This window comes from Syngnathus leptorhynchus, chromosome 16 (assembly GCF_054491065.1).
Source record: "Syngnathus leptorhynchus isolate UIUO chromosome 16, UIUO_Slep, whole genome shotgun sequence".
NCBI lineage: Eukaryota > Metazoa > Chordata > Actinopteri > Syngnathiformes > Syngnathidae > Syngnathus > Syngnathus leptorhynchus.
The window spans coordinates 4,095,191-4,118,789 of NC_141210.1; the positions used below are offsets into that span (position 1 = coordinate 4,095,191).

General features: G+C 44.3%; 2 protein-coding genes across 2 annotated transcripts in view; both read right to left on the reverse strand.

The window, feature by feature from the left end:
- camsap3 (calmodulin regulated spectrin-associated protein family, member 3) overlaps window positions 1–15,378 on the reverse strand; it is a 17,162-nt gene extending 1,784 nt beyond the window's left edge. Inside the window, exons 1-16 of the mRNA XM_085934794.1 lie at window positions 14,830–15,378; window positions 9,959–10,224; window positions 5,850–5,990; window positions 5,669–5,764; window positions 4,382–4,520; window positions 4,177–4,316; window positions 3,987–4,071; window positions 3,687–3,729; window positions 3,557–3,612; window positions 3,299–3,365; window positions 1,314–3,228; window positions 1,143–1,252; window positions 771–1,063; window positions 595–688; window positions 344–456; window positions 69–187 (exon numbers count right to left, since the gene is read on the reverse strand). Coding sequence (XP_085790920.1) covers window positions 69–187; window positions 344–456; window positions 595–688; window positions 771–1,063; window positions 1,143–1,252; window positions 1,314–3,228; window positions 3,299–3,365; window positions 3,557–3,612; window positions 3,687–3,729; window positions 3,987–4,071; window positions 4,177–4,316; window positions 4,382–4,520; window positions 5,669–5,764; window positions 5,850–5,990; window positions 9,959–10,224; window positions 14,830–14,956 — 3,804 coding nt within the window. The 5' untranslated portion in view covers window positions 14,957–15,378. The remainder of the gene's footprint in view (window positions 1–68; window positions 188–343; window positions 457–594; window positions 689–770; window positions 1,064–1,142; window positions 1,253–1,313; window positions 3,229–3,298; window positions 3,366–3,556; window positions 3,613–3,686; window positions 3,730–3,986; window positions 4,072–4,176; window positions 4,317–4,381; window positions 4,521–5,668; window positions 5,765–5,849; window positions 5,991–9,958; window positions 10,225–14,829) is intronic.
- Window positions 15,379–16,270: 892 nt separating this feature from the next.
- Window positions 16,271–21,064, reverse strand: xab2 (XPA binding protein 2). The gene is made up of 19 exons (XM_085934666.1): window positions 20,863–21,064; window positions 20,448–20,596; window positions 20,180–20,303; window positions 19,897–20,094; window positions 19,697–19,831; window positions 19,446–19,610; window positions 19,181–19,325; window positions 18,945–19,096; window positions 18,667–18,786; window positions 18,459–18,590; window positions 18,154–18,285; window positions 17,944–18,057; window positions 17,697–17,859; window positions 17,434–17,624; window positions 17,170–17,292; window positions 16,906–17,077; window positions 16,698–16,824; window positions 16,503–16,600; window positions 16,271–16,415 (listed from the first exon to the last, which is right to left on the reverse strand). The coding sequence occupies exons 1-19, from the start codon at window positions 20,896–20,898 to the stop codon at window positions 16,354–16,356; spliced, it is 2,538 nt and encodes an 845-aa protein (XP_085790792.1). The 5' UTR covers window positions 20,899–21,064; the 3' UTR covers window positions 16,271–16,353.
- Between the last annotated feature and the right edge of the window lie 2,535 nt (window positions 21,065–23,599).

A 23,599-nucleotide genomic window follows, 5' to 3' on the forward strand; every position in this document is an offset into this window, starting at 1 on the left:
GGAAAAATATGGAACACGTTACGACGGACCTCGGCGTCGGACTTTGACACGGCGAGCGGAGAGCTCACCTCTACAATCTTGTTTTTCTGGGGTTCGTTGACCTTTCCGGCCAGACAGCAGCGCGAGATGGCATTATGGATGATGAACTTGTTGGACTTAAAGCTTGGCTCTTTATACAGCTTTGGTCCTGAAAAATAAACCAAAAAGAAAAACATGCTTGTCAATTTGAAAGAGTCAAATAAAAATTACAAATTAAATAAAAAAAAAAAAAAAAAAAAAAAAAGCACTTTATTAAAAATAAAAATAAAAAACACTTTACTGAACACATCAAGTTAAGTCTAACCTGTGTACTCAGGGATGGAGGCAGTGGAGGAAACCGTGGAGCCGTTTTCCCAGTCGCCGTTGTGAGCGCTCATTCTTCCCGGCGACATGAGACGGGAGGGAGAGTGCGAACGACTGGCGAGAGGAAAGGAGAAGAAAACAGAAGAATTAAAATTATTGTCCGATTAATCGTTTAAAAAAAAAAAAAAATCAAGCTCTGTCAGGCCCTACTCAAAATACTTCTGTACTTGTGAACTCTGTTTTGATTGTTACCTGGTAGATCTCCTGACAGTCAAGCCTCCAGAGTCATTCGCCATGGAGGACAAGTTCATGGTGGATTGGGAGTAGATTTTGTTCAGCCGGCTGCCTACAAGGGAAAAAACAAAAGCATATCAACAAAAGAACTAAAAGGGAAGAAGATGTCGATTTGAGACCGAGACTCGAGTTACCCAGGAGACCCTTGACGGGGCTGTGCGCGAGGGCTGAGTCGTCCCTGAACACGGTTTTGGGTCTCTGCTTCTTGACGCCGCGCACCGTGGTGGGCTTTTGTCTGAGCACCTTGTCCAGGTCCTCCATGATCTTCAGCTGATGCCTGCGTTCGTATTCCTGCCGCGTGAAATCTCCTCTGCGCATGGGAGTTCCTTCGGCCGAGGGGGTGTGCGACGCCGGGGGGGTGCCGGGGGTCTGGGGTCGGTCCTCGCTCTTGTTGCCCCAGCCTTCGATGACCATCCACTGAGGCTTGCTGAGGTGAGGACAGAAAAGAACGTTTCAATTAATTCACAGCCAGCAATTTAAAAAGAAAGAAAGGCAGAAGAACCCACTCTTTTTCCTGCTCCTGCTTGCGTTTCCTCATCTCCTCAGTCCGCTTCTGTTGTTTCTCCAGCAAGGCAGCTTTCCTCTGCGCCATCTCATCTTCAGGTCGTACCTTGTCCTAAAGAGGAGGAGTAGTTTTAAGTCATTCAGTTCACACAAAGCAGCTTTCCATGTCCTACCTTGAAGAAGAAACCGACTCCTGATTTTGCCTCCGACTCGTCGGGCAAAGGATCGGGCCCTTGGTCCTCGTCCTCCACTGCATCTCCTTGCAGTGAAGACAGCGAGATCTCGATGAGGCTACTCCGTTTGCCGTTGACGACCGCAGGCGGGGCGTCGCTTTCGAAGGAGCATTCGGACGGGGCGCCGGAGCTGGAGCCCCCTCTTGCCGCCCCCTCCTTCCTGTTGGCATGCGAGGGCCTGATTTCCACGTCCACGCTGAATATACTTTCGTCGTCGTTGGAGCCCACTTCGGAGAGAATGTCGTCTGTGGGATGATGCCGAGTTGGCGTTGGGGTGAGTGTCGCTGTGGAGATGGGCGTGGCAGCGAGAGAGCGAACCTCATCGAAGCTATCGGCGTCGCCGATGGAGAACGAGGACGACGTCTGGATTTGAGACTGAGAGGGGTTCACCCGACGAAGATGTGGAATGCGGTCAACGCTCGTCGGCACGTTGATGACCCTCGATAGAGCCGGGAATCGTCCCTCTGTGGGGCGACCGTGTTTTGGGCTCTTAGGGGGCATGGACTGAGTTCTACGATGGACCACTTGAGGAGACTTTGGAGGGGTGATGTGGTTGGCCAGCTTGCGGGATGGCGAGGGTGAGGCTGAATTCAAGTCCCGGGTGGATTCCCGTGAGAGGTGTGCGGGGGACGGCGTGGAAGTCTTGGGGCTGGGTGGGATGACCCAGGATTTGTTGCCGGGAACTTTCTTCTGCACCAGTTGGTTCTGCTGCTCGGTGAGCCGCTGCATGTCGCTCTGAAGCGAAGTGAGGGCGGCAGTCAGCTTGGACACGGCGTTGTTGTAGTCCCCAAGTGGCGCTGCTGTTTTTTCTCCGGGCGTACTTGCCTTGTCTTTGGCGAGTCCGGGTCCCCCTTTAACGTGACTTTCACGCTCGTCGTCCTCCACGCTGGCCAGCCGTTCGTCCAGCGTCAACCTAGCGAGGTCTTCTTCGGCGGAGGCGGGGCCTCCTTTGACCTCGCCGTCCTCCTCCTTCTTCAGCTGTAGAAAGGCGCTCTTCCCCAGCCTTTGCCGATGCTTGGCAAAGATGGCCTCGATGCGCTTCTTCTGGGCTTCGATGGCCCGCCGCTTTTCCTCCAGACGTACGCCGAGTTCTGACATTTCATTGGTGAGCTGAGGGCTCTTGCCGGGGCTTTCGTCAAACTTCACGTCCCACGTGGTGGCGGGCGGAACAGAGTCGTCGCTGCCTTTGCGAGAGTCTTCACTTTGCTTCTTTTTGCGTTCCGCAAAGCTGGTCATCTTCACGCCGCTGTCCGACTGGGCTCTGGGTGTGCCGGGCATGGACCGAGCCCGGGGCGTGTCCTCCGACGCATCAGAATCCACGCTGCCATCTCTTAAGACCGAGTCGTCGTCACGTGAGGATTCCGAAGTGTTTCTGTTTCGAGTGGGCGCTTTAGACCGGTGCATCATTCCTGAGCGGGCCGGGGCCGAGCAGCTGACGGGCGCCGACTTTCTGTGATGTCTCGAGCTGGCGGGGTCGTCCGGAGAGTGGAGGTAGAAGCCGTCAGGAGCTCCGTCGGGATGCAATCGAGGCTCCAGCTTTCTCTCGTTGTGAATTATCTGGAGGGCCTCCTCGATGGTCGGCAACTCCCCCGTTTCAGTCGCCCCGATGCCGTTCTCCGCTAATATCGGATGATCGGGACTCTGGGTGCTCCATGAGGCTCTGTGGACTCCGTTGGAAGCGGCCGCTTTGCCCGGGTGCTCGGGAGGCGCGAAGGGCGACCGAGTCACGTTTGGGCTGAGTGGGGCGAGCTGGTCCGAGCTCAGCGATCGCGTTATCACCGGGTTGCCCATCACAATGTCCACGTCGCTGTCCAAGCCGAAAGGAATGCTGAAGGAAACGGCTGACAGGGGGCGGCTAGGCAGAAAACAAAGCAAGTATGAGTACAAATAAAACACACACTGTTGACTTGGTCGCTCATACGCACCTTTTCTTGCTCCACGTCTTTCCAACTCCTTCTAAATGAGACATTGAGGTAGACTGATTCAAAGACCCTACGCAGGATGGAACACACACACAGACGCACAAAGTAAAGGCATGCGTACACACAAATACCGCACATGATAATGCAACATGCATTTTTTTTTTTGATCATGCCAAAAGAAACAAGTGCTTCAAATATGGGTATATTGAATTAAAAAGTTTCACTTGACAAGATATTTTGCACGATGAATTGTAATCTTACCTGATGCAGGGGAGGAAATTGGGAGGAAAGGCTTCTTTAAGATAGATGGAGAAGTGCTGTGAAGCGGAAACACATGAAAAATAGCTTCGTGGCTCGCTACAATTCCGTTTGTATTCATGAGGTATCTCACCTATTACTGCTCACACCCCGGGGAGTCGATGGTGTGCAGCCATCTGAAGCAAAACAACACAATCGACAAATTGAATCACAAATAGTATCAAATTGTATTACTTCATTAAGAAATAATGGTCCTCAGTTGCAAATGGTCTTCTGTTTATGTATGAAAGTCACACTAACAAATGAAGTCAGAATTACAGAAAATATTCGTTTGAATCAAATAAACAACACAGAGTCGCTGGGCGTTCATTCATTCGTTCAGCGAGATGATACAAAAGTATTCCCAATTGAAGAGTCAATGATTGACGCTTACTCAACGTGTCCACCGGTTGAACAAAATCTGGCCTTTGCACTTCGAACCAGTGGAGCAGCTCTGCTACAAAGCTGAGCGTGTTGAGCTGAGAAAGAGAAAAGAAAAAAAATCATATGAGGGGGGGGGGAAAAAATGAGTTACGCAATATTTTGCCATGCGATGAATAGTCAAGAGGGCTGAACGTCAGTACCCGAAGCTCTTGACGCGCATAGAGCAAATCCTCCAAGGCCAAGTGGCAGCAGCTCTTCAGGCAGCTGTCGCAGAACTCGCGGATGAACTGCAGGTTGTGCAAGCTGTCTGTGGCCGACATGGTCTCCTTCATACAAACATCTAGAGGGACAAGACAACATGAAATTCAACACCTTGTGCAGTTTCAGGTGTTAGCAAGTTGCTACCTTCAAGTCTTAGCAGGCCAGGGCAGTAGTAATGTAGGACAGCGGCGATAGCACAGCCGTTAGAGAGGTCTCGGACTTCGCTCACCGCCGGGAAAACGGGCTTCTGTTTGGACTGAACTTTATCTTTTCTGTAGCGAAGCTGAAACATAGAAATAAAAGCAATAAGACAACAAGAAACTGACAGGAAATGCTGTTGGGACGATGCAAATACGTCCCCTCGTGGTTGTGAACGTCACGTGCTAAGATTTTCATGATCTTGTTTTAATACACAGGTACGGCTTTAAAAAAATTCAGAAACTTATTTCAATAGTTTCATTGAAGAAGTGAAAATCTTATCGATTCACAACACCTACATTAAAATATTGAATGATTTTATAATTTTGATGAGTGTACCTTCCAGCTAACCAAAAGGCAAAAATCCCCATTTAAAAAAAAAAATAGATGATTAAATAAGAAACAATTAGTTATTTTTACTAAAGAAACTAGGTAATAATTGGCCTTAGGAAAAATATTATGCGCGTTTGTTGTCTGCGGCACTTTTCTTGTTGTTCCAAATGGAAAAATGAACAGTGCAGTATGACAGACTGTAAACAAATGAGGTAGAAGCTAAACAAAGAGTTACATTGTGTAGAACAGGTGCAAACATGCTCTTGCTAATCCGTGCTTCTGTATGGGAACGCGTAAAGATGGAAGAAAAGCAAAGAGTTAAGGGTGTGATCAGAAATTCCCACATGTAAACAAAGCACCGCTGTTATTACCATTCAAACATGTGCAGACATGCTTGGCCATCATGCACCCGCTCGGGGCTTAATCAACTGTGTCGTAGCCTGTACTTGCAGAACTCAAATTAAATGTAGCAAAACAAAAACAAAAAACAAAAAAAAGAAAGCGTCTAACCTGTCAGACATTTGATGAGGACACTGAAGGAATGAAGGGGAAAAGGAGCAGAGCAAAGAAAGGGAACTTACAGGAACTAGTTTCCAGTACCAGCGAGTAGGACACTGTCAAAGAGGCATTTAAGGACAGCAAGGCGACAGAGAAGAGAAAAAGGAGAAATGGAGGACAGGAGCACAAAGAGAGATTTAAAACACGACAGTGAAGGAAGTAGAGGTCGCACAAAAACAACTGTAGCGCTTCTTACAAACCTCCTGGCAGGATTATTTCGTATCAGCCTATAGTAAATGTGCTGGAGCAAAATATGATTGTCAGCTTGCAAATGTAGAAAAACTGGGGCGAGATTTTTTTACCAGCGTGTTTGGATACAACGGAGGCGAGATAAATACTCACAGCAGGTTGAAGAGGTTGGAGCTCATTCTCAGTGATGGCCTGAGGGCTTTGTTCACCTTGGGCTCCTTCCGTGAGTTCCTTCAGCCTCTGGTTGAGCTGAAAGCATCAAAGCAAGTTGATTAACGCTGTCAACAGTCCAAACATAGGTGCCTCCAAACATTTTTGTTTAGTGTCCACTGACCGTGTTAACCCAGTGTAGCAAAGCATTTTCCCAGCTCAAAGTCCCACCCAGGAGATGTTGAGAAGCGCCCGACTTGACCGAAGTCACCGTCTCTGAGGCTCCCACGGCCATCAGGGCGTCCATCATGGCCAGGTGAGCACTCTGAAAGAAGTGGGACAGAACATAATCTTAAAAAAAAGAATACTAATAATCAAATTCAACTTGTTTTTCAACTTAGAGGCCATGACTTTTGCCAACGTGGATTTACACAGAGTCTCCCGTAGGTGTCAGCAGAAGCCACATACGAGTCAGCAGAAAAAAAAACCACTCAATTGAGACGGCTGACCTTTGGACTCGTATGTCGTTAAACCATTACATTGGAAGCAGATCAGCGATATGGTCACATGTACTGTATGCTTGTGTGTGAGCGTTGGGGAGGGGGGGGGGCTGAGTTTGATACTCATTCCTCAGCTGCTTCCTGCTTTCTCTTTTGGACAGCTTCAAAACATGACTCATCCAGCATTGTTTGCATTTAGAGTTATGTCACAGACTCGATACAGTTGTTAGTCTCCCTCCAATACTAAGTGCACGCTCTCATAAGCGCATACAGAACCTTTTAACGGCCGGAGTACATTAAAAGACGACTCACATTCTTTCAAACAACAAAGTCTCAACGAGGCCCCTCTCACCTGACTACCAACACCGGCCTCCTAATTAATTGTCACCAGCAGCACATTCTGATCATGGGTCCAGTCCAACGTTGAGCCTAATCTGTCCAAATCGGTGGCTGTTCTCTTTGAGGCGGCATTAATTCCACTTTACAGGCTCAGACATTCCCGCATGGGCCGGCCGGCCGGCGACGGGGTCGCTCCAGCCGCGCGCACGCACGCATGAATGCATGAACCTCGTCCGGCAAAGTGCTGACCTTTGCCGGTCACGCAAGCGCTTGTCCGACAGTTTTTTGAGGCAAACGCGGCAGCCCTTCCTGACATGATGGCCGAGGGCAGGAATGCCTCGTCCGGGTCTGCGGGGAGCTTTTTTGCTCCAATGTGGAGATGATGCGCCGCTGCAACAGCAGAAAATAGGACAAACGGCCAGTCCATGCTGATGAAAAATGGAATAATCCTCTCAGAGCTCACGATTCCACTTGGTCATGACTAACTATTTATTTACAATGGTTACGCAAATTGGATTACATCATTATCACTTTTGTATCATTGCGAAAATATAAATCTTACAGTGGAGCGAAAAGACTCAGCATTTAGTGCACAAGGCAGTTCACCTGAGGAAACACTTTAATAGGACTGTCTGTTCTTTAGATGAGTTTGGTGAGGCTGTTTTGAAAATATAAACATAACAAAACATGTTTGGTTATTATTCCACGCCCAGCAACAAGAGATGGAAGCAGACATAAACAGACTCTCGAGAGTGTTAATTAATCAGAGGAGTAATTTATGAATAAGTGGAAAATGAAAGGGAGGGGGAAGGCGGTGTTTGTTGTTAGAACCCCCCGCCCCCCATCTTATGAGTGGGCCGGTCCAGTCTCCCTAATGAGAGGCGAGAGAGGAGCCACTCTAGAATGTATGAGGCAGAGGCTGCCAGATCGCCATGACAACCAGCCAGCTGACCCACAATGCACCTCAACTCAAACCTTGGCCTCTGAGCTAAAAAAAAATAAAACATCTCCACGTTCCTGCCTCACAAGTATCAGTTCCCGAGTGACCCATGTGACCAATCAGCGCTCCCCTCCATGAGCCTCATCAGCAGAGCAACTTGGGAAATATGCGTGTCAAAGTGTTGCGGGCGGCGAACAAATAACAGCGGGGCATTTTTTTGGCTCATTAAGCAAGATTATGACGAGGGCACGGCCCGATTAAGTCTGAAATATGACTCAACAACACCCCACCCCCAACTCCAGTCTTGAATCTGGCCCAATAAGCATTGGCATCATAAAATGTCCTGGAATATTTATTTCTGCCTTTATTTTTTTTTTTATCATTAAATTTAAAATAATTGGTTAACATTATTTATAGGAGTAGAATATATTCTAATCCATTTCAAAATATACTATTTATATACTATAAAATTATTAGGAGTGCTTTTATATTTGAAAAAAATATATAATCAAGAATGATAACATTTAAAAAATAAATCCTTATTGATTAATTCATTATTGTGGTGATTCTAATGACTGCAAACACTTTTGTGTGATTAAATAGCCAATAAAAAAAGAAAACACTGCACAGTGTAAATGAAAACAAAGCAAATCAGTTTGATGTTGGTAGACGGACCCCGTTGCGCTTCGCTCGGCTGGGTCATCCAATCACAAGGCATGACGTTCAGTCTGCGTGGCAGATTACCTCTAATCTTCACATATCTTTACCCTCAATCTGAGGAGTAGTGCAAGACAAGCCTCCACCAAAAAAAGGGTCAAGATAACTTCACTTTCAGGAGGAATGTTCTGGTAACTGTTTTGTTGGACATTATCAAAATAAACCTTCGCTTTGGCAGCAGCAGATAGGAGTCGTTAGGCTCAGTTTGAATCAAATCAAGTTCAAAACAAAAGAAAACATTGTTCAGGTTAAAGAATATACCAAAAAAAAACAGACAACCATCTGAAATGATTATATGCGAGCCTGCATCTAGTTTCTGCTAAAATAGTTGGCGATTATACCGTTCCGTAAAATAATTGTTGGGTTTAACATGTGACAATAAAAAGAACAGTGTGTGATTTCAGTGACGACATGACAAAAGTGCTACTCGGACACAAATTGCGCAGTGCCTCGCTTTCTAGACAGCAGATATGCCGAACTCGTTTGTGATGCGGGTGCGGCCTACAACTTGACACGAATGGGACAAAGATAAGACTTGATTGACACTGTCAGAAGTTTCCATCCGAGAACACCAAACGCATCGCAGCGAAAATGACACACTTGATGCAAAGCTTAGATGTACGTGACCCAGATTGGCTTAGGATGGACGGGATGATGCAGCAAAGGAAAAAAAAAAAAAAATACAAAATAACCTAGCGCAGCCAAAAAAGGGGTTTAGTGGATGGGATTTGGATCGGAGGCACGCAAGCGACACGTTTGCCCGCCATCGTTCTGTAATGGCTTTCTTAAAAACAGGTTGTCGAGAGGTTACACGTGACTAAATTACCGAGAAAACAGTCGTCCTCTTTCGGACAAGCTAATTGCTGGCGGATCCTCAAGACGACCATTTTCAAAGCCGTGTGAGTGAGCGAGAGCGAAGGACGGACAGTAGTTCATTGTAAAAAAAAAAGGGGGGAAGCGGGGGCGAGAGGACAAACCAGTTTCGCTGGACTTGTCTTACAGGGCCCAGCCTGGGGTGTTCACAAGATCCTGAGTTTCATCAGAACTGCTTGGGCTATTGTTCTGTTTGGGAGCATCCATTGTAGCGCCCTCCACACACCCCGGAATACAAACCCTTGCAAAAATCTGAACACATACACTGATACGTTCTGGGTGCATAATGGTGGAGGATTCGGTTTTACAGCGGGTCAAAGAGGCTTGTGGTTGTCCTGGCAGCTGGATCCACTCATCCTCTGGGATAAGCAGAATGAGTTGGAGGGAGTGATGTAAAGGAGGGGGGGGAAGGGAGCACGGATGAATGCGCGGGGGTCTTTCAGGAGGTCCTTTAATCCCGCGAATCAAAGCGTAAACAAGACCCAAATTCAAAAGCCCACACGACCAGTAGGACTGGTAGCTAGCCGAGCGGACAGTCTGGCCACATCATTAGGCACACCAGAGAAATTGAATCGATGAATTTTTTTATTTTATTTTACTGGAGGTGGGGTTGTCTATCAAGTAACTGTATTATACTGCACTTATTTTTATAAATATAAATAAAATAAAAAATGCAAAAAAACAAAATAAAGCAAGTATACTTATCTATGGTTGAGAGATGTTACATCAGAGGCATAAATTTGAATTCAAAGTATATCGTCGAACACAAACGTGCACTTCAACAGACAAAAATGAGCATGAGGGGTGCCACAGGGTTCTATCCCGGGACCCGTTCCCCTTCAAATGTGGTCCACCTACACAACCTAATGAGAGTCGTTTGCCTTTCAAAAGCACTTTGCATCCTATTCATTAAATATATGTTACCATTTTGATGGGCTTGTGTTGCAGGTCTGCGTCCGTCACCGCTGAGTCAGGCTCTTTGGAGACCAGGTTTCGCTCGGCCAGCAGCCGCAGCAGGGCGACGTTGTCTTTGGGCTGCGAATCGGTTCGGCCTGCGCCCAGCAGCAGGAGGCTGTAGGTGCGGCAATAAAGCTCCGAGGACTGCAAGAGGCGAGTGACGGGCGGTTTAAGGTGCTCCTGCTCATACTGGTCACAATAGAAGGGATCTCGCAACTCGGCGGGGACATTTTCTAGTGGGAGACAAAAAACGGTGCATCATTTGCAGATTTTATTCAAGAGGGGAAAGGGAATAAAGGCTCAAATTTGGCTACTTATTAATTCCTTCAGATATGAAATTTGAGATTAACTCTAAACCTGATATGTCAAGATGGAAGCAGACTACAAATAAATCAAAATGTGTCGAATTTTGTAAACTATCACATGTACAGGAGAAAACTAACATGCAGCGTCACCTCAGAGGAAACATACATCGTGATACATCGACGAGCTGGCCGTGGATACCTTCATTATATATCTGCTCCGACTGGTTTTCCAGCAAATAGATTACTGAAAACACCCAACACGCCCTCTTTCAAACTGGTTCCTCCACATTTAGGCTGAACCAGAAGCAAACTCAAAGATGCAAAACACACACAAAAGCCACACTACCTAAAATGTTGAAAGGATATTTGGAATTATGAAAGACAAACGTGGAAGCTAGATTGAAAAGATGGGTTGGTGTCTCAATACTTTTGTGCCCAAGACAAACGTACAAGCTCCCAATACTTTTGTGTAAAAGGACACGCTTGAACTGAAAGTGTGTCTGGGTCCTCTAGATTACACCCAAGTGTGTAAACAATGGGAGTTGTCGCCGTATAATGTCACGTAATCGTAAATCACGCAAGCGATCGGCACGATATCGGAACAACAAAACGGCCAGCTTTGTCTTAGAAACAACAGCCGTGCAGAACCACTCGACGTGTCAATGAAAATCGTCAAATTGGGAGTCACGTGGCTCAATACAAAAAATAAATAAAAAAATTTGCCCAGAAGGCAAAGTAGGATGCAAATGCCACAAGTTATTAAGAGTTGGATGGATGACATCTGATGCATGAAAAAACCCAATCAAGCAATGTTCCGCTGTGTCAGAACTGACCAACATTTGACCATGTGCCGCCGCGTGCTCTTTATTGATCCATCTAGATTGCCTGCTGGCTGCTTTTGTCACAGATACCGCCGCACGCAAACGGGCGACGTGAGACACGATCATATTGGCTATTCAAAAGTATTGGGACACCGGACACAACTAGAAATGAAAATTGACAAAAAAAAATAGCATGAATTGGGTTGTGTTTGGGCTTTTGACAAACCTCTCCCGCAAAGTTGGAACAGAGCATACAATAATCCAAAATGTTTTCCGAATAGGGATCAATATGAGCCTCGATTGATCCTTCTTGATTAGGCGTACTGTATGCCAAGGTCAGGACCAGGTCAATCGTGTAGTTCTTTCAAGAATATTAACAAATCTGGCTTTCAACCAATGTTAGCTAAAGCTAACATGTGGCAGGCTGTTAAATAAGAAGAAAATAATTTTGGGCTTCCATCCAAAATTCAAGCAAACAGCATCAGCACATGCATTCCTGATTGCTGACTAACTCCTCCTTTTTATGCGACGTCTGTGTTTTATTTCACTCCACTATTTTCTTTCAAAGGCATCCTGTTTAGTCGCTCTCCCAAATCACATTGTGACACTGCGACCCACATGTGACATTCGGAGCGGAATGTTGACAAAAGCACTGTCCTTAAACGGGGAAACAAATTGGAGTATCTTCCTTCCTTTCTTTGGACTGGCAATCTTTTCAAAATTGATCAACCCCATCGACTATTCCATCGGTTTCTATTGACAGAGAGAACGAACAGACCAGCACAAGCGAATACACCAGGGAAACCGAGGAGTCTTAAAATTGCATTAAACTGGGCGGGGGCGTCATCCTGTACTGAAGACAACAGTATGCAATTGCATTACGCTTGCCCGAGAGGAGGATTCACAGACGGTGCGACAGAATCTATGCCAGATGATGCTTTTGCTTTTTTTGTATCGATTATCTTCGACTCCGGGAACGTCTTCAGGTTACACGAGGCTTGTTTGTGTGTAGCGTACTTCAACAGATGATTGATGGAGCACGGTAGCATGAAACACACTACACGGTCATGAACAGTGTGTTAAAGGGTTGGAGGGTAAACAAAAGTATCCTGCTCACATCCTTGGCCTGCTGACTCACCATAGCGACCGCTGGTTGGGGGGGGGGGGGGGGGATGAGTAATCATTTCGAGAAGATTTGGAGCACTTTGATAGCGAGACTACAGAGTCGGCAATATGTCAACGTCAATTTGTTATTTTAGTCCAGATTTAATAGGCAGTGATTAACTTGTTTTTATACTTCTACGACAGTTAAAGTCTGAAGAGTTAACAAAGTCCATTTTTAGAAATTATCATAATTGGTTGTCCATCAGAATAAAACAAGCTACAGTACTTCCCTCTTCATGAATGATTAATATAAAAAAAGCCACATAAGGCTAAACGGGAATGCACACGTTAGCCAGAACAGGCCAATCAAGAGTTTCTGGTCTCGTTTCAGTGTAAAGCCACAAAGTTGTCCTGACTCATTTATCCGTCACATCAGTTGTCACCCGACGTCAAGGCCGGCTTTGGAAATTCTCTACTCGTACACAATCACGACAGCCTTCACCTTGACGCAAAACATAGCTCTGTGTCAGGATAAGACGACAACACCGGCTGGGTGCTGAGCAGCCTAACGTCGGCCAAACCTGCACGACAACATTTATTGTGGGACTAATTGCTACTGTTTGGTCAATAAAGTAAATGCAACGGCGGCCATGTTTATTGTTGACCAACCCACTATTAGATTCGATTCTCGAAATGTTAAATTAGCTCATGTCAAATTTATCTTCTATTTGTAGGTGTGGAAAAAAATGGCAAACCTTGAACATTCTCTGTCGATTATGCATTCTTTCCTCCTTAACAATTTATTTTTACACAGAGGTGAACATGTATCTGCTGGAAATGTAATCCCTGCAGCGCTTCAGGGCAGACATTTTTGCGCCAAGATTTCTTTGTAATCGGATTATTCCAATTACATTTATTAATAATGAGCACAATGCAGCATTGAAACACGTTATGGGACAGAGATAGCAATTAGGAGATTATTATGGAGGTGAATGCGTAACGCCGGTGGGTGGATCAAACAGCGTCTGTGGGGAACACCCACTCGAGTTCTGTCAGTTCCAACAACAAGGATCTGCGGGCGACGCTATTATTTATCACAGTCTTGTCATAAGGATGTCTCTGTGACTCTAATTAGGTTTTGGTCAAGCAAGGCACCAGACACCCCGGAAACCGTTCTCAGTATGGCCTTGTGTTTTTCTCACTCAGACTTGATGTCATCGGGGCTGCAGAAGTTGACTCAAGAAAAAAAAAAAAAAAAATACAATGGGAAACAATCTTTCTAGTCAGCATAACCCTGCAGACTGGAGGAATGGAAAGTGACTTTGACCCAGAGGGCGTGGCGAGGAAGGTGTGTGTGTGTGTGGGGGGGGGGGGGGTGTCAGGGCAAACACAGTAGCTACTGCCGGGAGATCCGGACCCTGGAATTGTGTAAGCAAGCCATGTTTTGTGCATAACATGCTACACTATTACCACCGTCTGAAACCACAATAAGTGATCTGAATTAAGCGAAACATTGTTCAGCGTCTTAACTGAAATGATTTAAGAGATGTTGTGGGGTGGGATTAAAGGAATTGAGCAGGATATTTTTTTTTTTCTTCACTGTTAATTACATTTTTTAAAAAGCATAGTAATGAGTTGAGGACAAATTACGACAAACTATAATACCCAAAATAGCATTTGGAGTGAAACGCTGGGGTCAAGCAATTATAACAGTAGCTGAGTCACTGCAATAATTATTTTGATGATAAAGACGGCAAGAATTCGAGGCCTCTCAATCCAGAACATTTTCCTTAGTTTTGTACATAGAAACATGCATAAATTGGTGCTGGTAATAATTTAGGATTGTTCAGCCTTGTTTTGTGATTATCCGTAGCAGTTTATCACATTTGATAGCTTATAGAAGTTTACAGTGCAGACAGTAAAATACAATTTATGGTACCTAGGAGTATTCTTAATAGATGGGTGCGTTCTTGAGCGATAACTTGGGGTCAAACCATTATATTAGTAACAAGCTTCATTTGCTGAGCCAGTAATGTCATGATTATTTAGTTGACAAACTGCAAGAGTCAGTTTTGTGCAGTTCTCTCGAACTTGATGTTTACAGTTTAGAAATGCTCAAAGCCAATCTATGATGACACCTAACATTCTATTTTCACAGATGAACGCGAGTGAAACCCTGAGGTCATGCAATTTATACGTTAACTGTCTTCCCCTTGCTGATTATTTTAATGATGAACTACAAGAGTCAAGTGTTAGCGGGCCTGTCATTCCTGAGAGGCAGCACATTATCCACGCCCAGTGTGACATGTCAAAATGATCATCGTCACACTGAATAAAAGAATGCATGCTATGGATTCATTGAAAACTACAAGCAACATCGAAAGGGCAGGATGGCCCGTTTGTGAACACAAATACACCTTCCCCCTCAGAAAGGTGAGCAGCTATTGAATGAGAACAAGCGTGCTTCCCCCCTTTCATGTGCACCTCTTTGTGCTGCAAAACCGCTGAGTGGGATGTTAAAACGTTTTCCAGCACGCTAGAAAACCACATAAAAAAAAACTCGTTCAAGCTACGGTCATCATCCCCGGGCCTGCGTATGAGAACCTACCTGCACTGCCGTAGGACTTCGCCAACAACCAGGCGACACTTGAGCATATTTTTGCTTTAGTGCTGTCGTACAAATCCAGTGGTTTAATATCAGGGACGACAAAAGTCTTCCTCATGGAGTCCACCATGGCGGGGTTGTTAATTTAAAAAAATACAATGCGATGCTTGGGGGAAAAAAGGCCTCCAAAAGCGCGTCGAAAAAGGTCTAAACAAGCATTGTCACTCCAGTCCGCGATGACGGCTGGGAATACGGATGTGGCTCGAGGATTAAATCGGGGAAATATCCAGCCCGGAGCTGCTTCCGAGCCCGCTCAAGACCTCCTCGCCGCGGTGAAAAGTGCTTGAAGGCCGAAGCGTTGGAGGAAGGCGAGGTTAAAGCGAAAAAGAGCCCCGGTTTGTCCTCTTGTTCGACCGCATAGCTCTCCGTGTGCGTCGGTGGAGTAGGTTCATGCTGAGCCTCGCCGCCGATGACGGATTACCAGGTGAACGCCGACAACGTCACTCAACGGGAGGACCAATAGGAATAGAGATTGTTGAAACGGGAGGCGGGATTTCCCGCTTGGGAACGTCGATGCTGATTTACAGGTGCTGTCATTTCAATAAGTAGAAATATTGCGTTTAAAAAATATGTCCTGTTCTCCAGAAAATAGAATTGTATTCCTGTGACAATGACAATATGCCCTTTGTTTAAAAAAAAAAAATCTTGCAGGGATGTCAGATTCATGTTATGCTGTTAGTCATTTAAGTGATTTTAATTGGCTGAAAATTTAGCAGGAATTGGCACACCGGTCCCCATACACATAGCTTCACTTTTTAATTAAAAGAGACAATTTATATTCCAAATTTCCTGAGATCTCAGTTTGATAACTTAATTTATAGGGCTATTCAAATGCACTGTTGAGTCATTTAAGTGACATTATTCACCAACTTTAAATTAGAGTTGTTTTAAGCCTTTTTTCCAGTGGCACCATGCCCGCAAGAAAGCAAATAGCAAGGATGCCTCATCACATGACGTTGATGGCCTTGCAACCCACTGCAGTAACTTTGTAAGAGGATTACCTTCCAGCTATGTTAATCTAATTATGAAAATATTTCTCCACTTGTTGGTACCTTTGGAAAAGTACAAAGTCCATCCCACACAGAATGTTCATTGAAAGGATGTAAATCGTCTCTTAGTTTGGTTAAAAAAATTACACAGATTTAATCAATTCAAGGTAATATTGGAATTTCTGTTACATATGACAATACAAGTACAAATGTCTTTTTTTTTTTTTATTAAGGAGAGAATTTTGAATAACCCAAACTAGTCACTTGCCCAATTGCACTACCTCCATACTTGAGAAAGCCTGACCCACTGTGGTCATCACCCTAAAATGCACGTTACATTCTCCAGGCAAAGGGTGGAGGGCAGCCATGAAAATTCTCATCGGTGAATGCAAGAATTTATACAAATGTATCTTTTATGACGTGAGGTTAAAAATGACTACAATGTTACAAAAGTCAATAAACGTTCTTGAGAAGTTGCTCAATCATCTTTCAGACCTCCGTAGACAGCGGTGGGAACGCTCTTCTGTTCCAGCTGGACTTCTGGAAGTGGGAAGATGACAAGAGGGTGACATTAAGCAAGTAAGATCATCTTAAAAACAAACATTAGAAGCCTGTCGTGATACTCACCCTCCGGGCCTTGCCCATCATCCTCATCATCAATATCGATCTCATCGGGATTGGCTCGTTTGGCCAGCTCAGCCAACTCGCTGCGAGATGTGTCACTCCTGCGCATGCAGAAAACGAGACAAGTTTACTCTTTGTACACTCTGAAACATATTAAAATGTAGATCACTTTATGGGCATACAAGCAAAATAACAGACCTAATAAAGAGAATCTTTTCTTTTGGCTTAGGTTTATCCTGCTCTGCCTCTGCTGCAAGCTGCTGCGCTTTCTGCTCCAACATCTTCATGCCGTCAATTCCCAACTGGCCTGGAGCAAGATCAGACACTGGACACCAAAAAAAAAAAAAAAAATGGTTGCAATTAATGACCGATGACTAAATCGAAGCATTCAAAGCAGTCATCTTACCGGTGCCTGTAGAGCTCGTAGTGGCCTTCATCATCTGAGATGTCATGAAGTTGACCTGAGTATTGTACGTGGCCTGCACGCTGCGCTTGAGTCGGAGCATCTCTCTAATGGTGTCCTCGTTTCCGTGGCGGATCTCAAATTCTTTCCACGTCTGCCAGAATACAGCAGTGACCTGAGGGAGAAGAGAGAAGGGAGGGGTTGAATTCATATACGCGCAATTAATTGGTGAAAAAGGGACACGCTGCAGCGGGACGATGCTCCTACCCTGGGGTCGCAGATCTGAGAGCAGTAAGAATAGATGGCTCTGGCCCGATCGATTTCACCAAGTCTGCTCTCCATGTCGGCAAATCGCAAGCACATGTCCCTGGAATGCTCATCAGGGAGAACCTGGAGAAATAAAAGATGAATGATTTCGAATGATTGGCATAGTTGAGAGAAGTGCAGCGATAGAGCCCCCTAGTGTTCACACTGAGACAGCACAACTGAAATCCCTTGGGTTTCATACGACATGCTCAAATAAACACGTACCTCAATAGCCTTCTGGTAAATGGCCCTGGTGTACGTGACGCCATATATTTCAGCCGCTCTCTTGATGTAGATATTGAACATCTGGTGTCGCTCCTCATTTTCCACCACCTGCGTCGCTCTTTCGTAAACAGCCATGGCGTGACGAGCCAGTCCGTACTCCTCCTCCAGCTTGGCATAGAGCAGGTAGATGGCTGGAACACCGTGCGGGGTCAGTACCACATTAAATGCGGATTATAATTGGTGACTTTCAGAAAGCGACTCACTCTTGGCGAATTTAGCGGGGCAGCCGTCGAGAGCTTGCTCGAAGAGATCTCGGGCTCGCTCCAGCTTTTTGCCTCCGTATCGGTCGATGAACTTGGTGAGGTAAGTGTTCCAGATGTCGTAAACGTTTGGCCACTTGAAGAGGGCGATGCCACGCTCGTACGCCTGGAGGCAAAGGGCAACGTTTAACGTGGACATTTAGGATTGTATGCAGTGGGCGACATTTACACATCATCGCCATGTTTTTACTTTGAAGCTCTCCTCAAAGTATTTGTGCTCTTCGAGGAACATGGCGTAGTTGATGACAATCTGCGGTGTGGCGATGCGCAGGTCAATAATGCGGTCGTACACTGCTTTTGTGGACTGGAGAGAAGAAGAATTAAGTGGTTGCAGTTCACAATTTCCCAATTTACTGGCTGTATTAAGGAACAAAAACCCAAAAGACATGCAGATACACACCTGGAATGTGCCAAGACTCTCTTCCAAGTCTGCCAACATGGACCAGACCTTCAAAGACTTGTAGACTCTATTTTGGACTGGCTCAGAGGCGTCAAAGAACTCGGCCTTCTTGGATGGGATGGCTGTGGCTTTCTAAAGTCATCAAATGAAGAACAGGGTAAACAATTGGTCTAGCGCAGATTTTATGATATCGCGGTTATTTCCACATTACTCGAGTAGATATGTTACACACACACAGGAAAAAAAATGGTTATGTGGCAAAGCCTCTGTAGAAGATTGACGCTGAATAAAAAGGCAAGTCTCACTCTCAGTATCCTCAGTGCCTGGTCGTAGTTTTCGTGCCGGAGTTCCATCTCGCCATACTCGCACCATACCGCGGCCAGGTCGTCCACCTGCTTGTAGTTCACCTTGGTGGCCTTCTCAAATATAGTCCTGGCCTAAATGACACAAAGCATTCCAAGTTTCCCCGCCGGAGCTTGTCTATTGAGTATCCTTCAGGCTTGATGCACTTACATCATCCAGCTGCTCATTGTCCTCGTAGAATTTTGCAAAGGTGACCCAGAGTGTGTGAGGCTTCCCAGTGGCCTTCATGGCATCGACAGTCTGCACAGCCTCTGTGTACGTGTTGATGATCTGTAGAGTGAATGGAGACCATCAGGTTTTAGCGCTGTGACACAACCGACATTTTTGATTGTTTCCGGATTTTTCCTCGGTTAACTTAGCTTGACTCAGTAACAGCTTGCGTCTTGTATCAATAACTCCAAAATTGGGGCACTCGTAAGTTGACTCACCTGTCGTGGAATGCCCTCGTACAGTTTTACGCGTTTGTGCCATTCATGGACATTGTGAGGGTTCTGGCGCAACAGCACACTGTTGAGAAGTAAAGGTCGCCGTGTTATCAGCTCCTCAAAGCGGGCGAGTCGAAGCTCCAGGTCGGTATCGTCTTGGGGAGGGATGAACAAAGTGAAAAGAACAAGTGAGACTGAGTAAAGAGGGGAGGGTTGCGCTTTCGATGACACACACAAACCTTCTACGTCGTGGCCCATCTCGGAGGTGGTCTCCATCTTGGCTGCAATCATGCTCTCCTCAAACTGGGCGTAACTGTCAAAGACTTGCGTGAAATCCCTGACGGTTACCACAGTAAGAATAGCCTCCTCGTACACATCACGGGCCTAGAAGACATGATAAGAAGGTCAAGATGTACCTCCCCATGGAGAGCAGGGGCTATTTTTTTGGAAGGAAAACCCGAAGTATATCCTCGGTTGTGCACTTTGGACAGTTTGTTTACAAACCTTTTCAAAGAGGCCACTCCTGATGTAATAATCAGCTAAGGAGCACCAAAGCTTGCCAAGCTGGTCCGTAAAGCGAGTAAGCCCACCTCGGATGATGGCGCCAACATTTAGAGAAGTCACCTTGTCAGGGTTCTGAGAAATCAGGTCGCATAACTCGTGCCACAACTGCAACAACAAATATATAATCATGATACATTTGATATAGTTGAGTCAAATATTGACAAACTCTCAGGGAATGTAGAAAAACATACCTGGTAGTTAGACTTGCCTTCTTTGGACACAAAGCTTTCGTCATTGACTACAGCCGCTAGACGTACAGCAGCTTCATCCAAGCGGCCGACAGATTTTAAGTACTCAATGTATTCCTCTGTATTCTCTGGAGAAAGCTGCACATACACAAGTTGACTTTTTTAAACAACAAATCCACCAGCTATTACCAACTCATCCGTACCTTGAGGTATCTGCGGTAGACTCGTATTGCCGTCTCAGGCAGGGGTAAGCTTCGGACAAAGCGAAGATAGAGAGGCCAGATACGTGGATGCTGAGTAACAGGAAGAGCTCGGAGCGCACGGTCAAATGATCGCCGACTCCTTGTGATCTTGCACTGCGACACTAGGAACAGGCAATAATCGGTCCATATCCTGGGCATCTGGAATAACAGCAGATGGATGGACAATTTCAGTAAGCAACTTCTACATTCATTAAAATGCATTAGATATCTAGCTCTATGTCACCTTGTGCATGAACACCAGCGCTCTTTCATGGCAGTTGTTAATTTCTTCAAACACTGGTTCATTGATACATTTCCCTTTGACTTGTTTCCTCCTCTCCCTTAGGTAATTGTACCATAGTTTATAACTGTGGGAAAGCATAATTGGGGGGAAAAAAACACTTGAGCACCATATTCTTTGCTTTTGGATTTAAATTATTACAGACAAGTAAAACAATAACGTCAAAAAATTAACTATCAGAAATACAGTGGAGATCTGAAGACGCATTTACCTTCCAGGCAACTCTTTCAGAGCCCGTTCATAGATTATATTGAGGACTGTTTTGGGCGCATTCTGTTTGAACTCGATGTAACGCATCCAGCACTTGACTGAATATGGATTTCTGATAATCTCCTCCTCATAAGGGAGATCATCGTCCTCCTAATAAAGCGGGAAATCAAATCACATTCAATGGCGTGCAAGAGCTCAAGTTTGACAAAATCCCCACAACTGTTTACATACATTTGTAGGTACATATATTACAATCAAATTGCGTTTATACAACAAGCTTCATCATAAATTAACTTCATCAGCGTCGCGCGCACACATAGCCTAGCACTGCAGCAAGTGTTAGCCTTAGCTCATGGAAACACAGGAGTTTTTTTTGTGTCTATTTGGATAAACAGCGTAATCAAACTAAAACTTACAAACATAACATCCTGTTTCCTTTTCGCCGACGGCATCTCTACCACGGTAAATGGTGGGCTCAATGTAAATTTGTACTGTTAGCTTTGGCTAACTTTAGCTCGCTAATTTCCCGAAACGTGTAACACAGTAAACCCAAGGTTCACGTGGTTTCCTGTGAGCCAATGATATTAGTGAAATTTCTGCAGCCGTAAAGTCATCCCTTCTGTCGTAACACGTTACGTTACAAATGTCGCAGATCGAACACAATTGACCATTAGACATGACACTTTTATTGAATTAAAAGTATTGTTAAAATTACATAACCACTTCCCAAATTACATTTAATTCACTGACAGACGTACATTCAAAATAATAATTCCAGTATTTTAATAGTTATTTCATCATTTGTAACAAAAAAGTAGGTAAAATAAACAGGTATAAAATAACTAAATTAATCAGAATTTAGTTAAAATTACACATTTTTATTTTTATTGGTCCGTGACTTGCCTGTTAGAGATGCAGCATTCAATAATCAATCAGCCTGAGTATAATCCTTAGAACAAAGAAACCGCCCTCGTGTTAATAGTCTGAGGCCAAAGGTTGCTTAGGGTCAGATGTTAAATGTCATCTGACGGTAGTCGCCTCTAACCACCAGAAACGATCCCCGTGCCTGGTTGACCCCATTTATTACTTTTAACAATATTCTAGAATGACTGAATGTTTACAATCATTTAAAAGAAAAAAAAACAAGATAAATGGATGTCAGAAGTGTCCACAAATAGATAGAAGGCAGGAGAATCTGACCCACTTAGTCATATGTGTCACCTTTTGGAATTTGCTCTTAACATATAGTATGAACTCCAACACGCATATGCAAGAAAAGAGTATCGCTACTATTTATACGTGTTGGGCATCTTTTTTCCCCACTGCATATAAATCATCTGGTGGCTCCCACTTGTCATTTGTCACAGTTAATAGACCGGAATTTGACTCAAGGCTGCTATAATGTTGTTCAAATAATTTTCAGGGTATACTGTTTATGCTACACCAGATTCCTTCATTAGGTTAATCTGCACAATAAAACGAGATCTGGCACAAGCGAAATTTCAAAGTTCACCTTTTTCAAACTAAAGCTTAAACTACGACTCTAAAAGTGGTCACAGAATGTTCCTCTTTGAAAGCATTTACAACGTACATAAGTGTTTGATGTTGTTTGACAAATATATATATTTGTTCTGATTGGATCGTACTGAAAAATCTTCCCGTATAATATTTTCATATATTTAAAAAATAATTTGTACGATAAACATTAGAAAGGCGGACGCTACGATACCATGAAGGAATTTATCATCTTGGTCTGTCTTAACTGTCAGAGGGTCGAAATCTGAGCTCTTTTATCACGGAGCAGATGCCCAGCAGACGTGGCATTTCAATGAACAATGTTCTTTTTCACAAGCAAATGTTTTGTTGATTTAAGTTTTATTTTTACACATGTAACAATCATACTTATCCAAGGTCTTTAAGCCAGCTGGAAATCCAATTTGGAGCCAACAGCGTATCAAAGTCAGGGTCGTGTCATTGACAAGGACAGCGATTTAACATCTCGACATCATCCTTCAAATCAAATGAATTCCAAGCATGAAGCTCTTGGATATTCGAGTGGGACTTAATATAGGTCTCGTTGGCAGATGGTCCACAGTACGTACCTTCTAAGGGACGGTGTCTCAAGCACTTGAACTTCAAATCTGTTTGACTTTAATAGAGACAGATGAGTAGGACAAGTGTTCTGCAACTATATCTCGCAAGCAGATGGGTTCCAAATTTTTGGCTACCTATGCGAGACGTAAAGACAGCTGATCTTGTAAATAAGTGTAATAAATTTTTTTCAAGTAAGCCAGATTCTAAATGTGTTCCAGTGTTTTGATTGGAGCAAAGTAGGACTTTAAAGATTGTTTGATGGATTCATAGCCATCGTCTTCAATTTGGAGAAATTCTTCGGCCATTACTGTCACGCCTAACATTTTATTGGCTTAGCTCAAGCATTTCTGTCCAGATGAGTTACTTGTATTACATACCGTATCGGTTCCAGACCAAATGAAAGTGTTATAATGTTACGATAATTGTTTTATTTATTTAATCATAAAAAAAATGCCTGATAAAATATGCAGATTATGATTTCAAACATTGTCAAGCATCATAACTTAACACTTGTGACATTTGCATCTGAAAAAGGGCATTTTAGGTGCTCATGAATACAAAAAAAAAAAAAACATGATGATAATCAGTGTTTTAATTTTGGGTGTGTCATCACTATTTCCTATCTGCTGTACTACAGACATTTTTGGTTTACAGTTTCATGTTCGGACACAAAAAGCTCCGCGAAGCTCGGGTGTCGGAGGATGTCTCTCATGATGAGAGAGATACATGCCCAAATCGAGTTGTGATCATCTGCTGACATGCTCATGTCCCGCCTATATAAACGCAAACGCTTCACATCCACTGACAACTGACAGGCAGGCTTCTCACGCACCCAGGTTTGTGCTCTTCACGCTGTTTATTATCCAAATACTTTTTTTTATTTTTTATTAAACGGTTTGATGTTATCCCGTGTCATAGACTTTAAAATTTAATGATTTGGAAAAATTCTTTAGTTGATTTTAGACCAGCAGTAAGGCTTGGTACTCTTAACAGCTCATTCTATATTTAAGATAACTGTTAATGAAGCTAATCAATATATAAAGAAAAAATATTTAATAC

Bases quoted from the DNA above. Each gene is read 5' to 3' on its own strand.
- xab2 (XM_085934666.1), bottom strand. From the start codon at position 20,898: ATGCCGTCGGCGAAAAGGAAACAGGATGTTATGTTT. The intron at 20,304-20,447 runs GTAAATGCGTCT...GCTTTCCCACAG, and splicing joins CTGAAAGAGTTGCCTGGAAG to TTATAAACTATGGTACAATT. The intron at 17,625-17,696 runs GTGAGTCGCTTT...ACGGTGTTCCAG, and splicing joins CCCCGCTAAATTCGCCAAGA to CCATCTACCTGCTCTATGCC.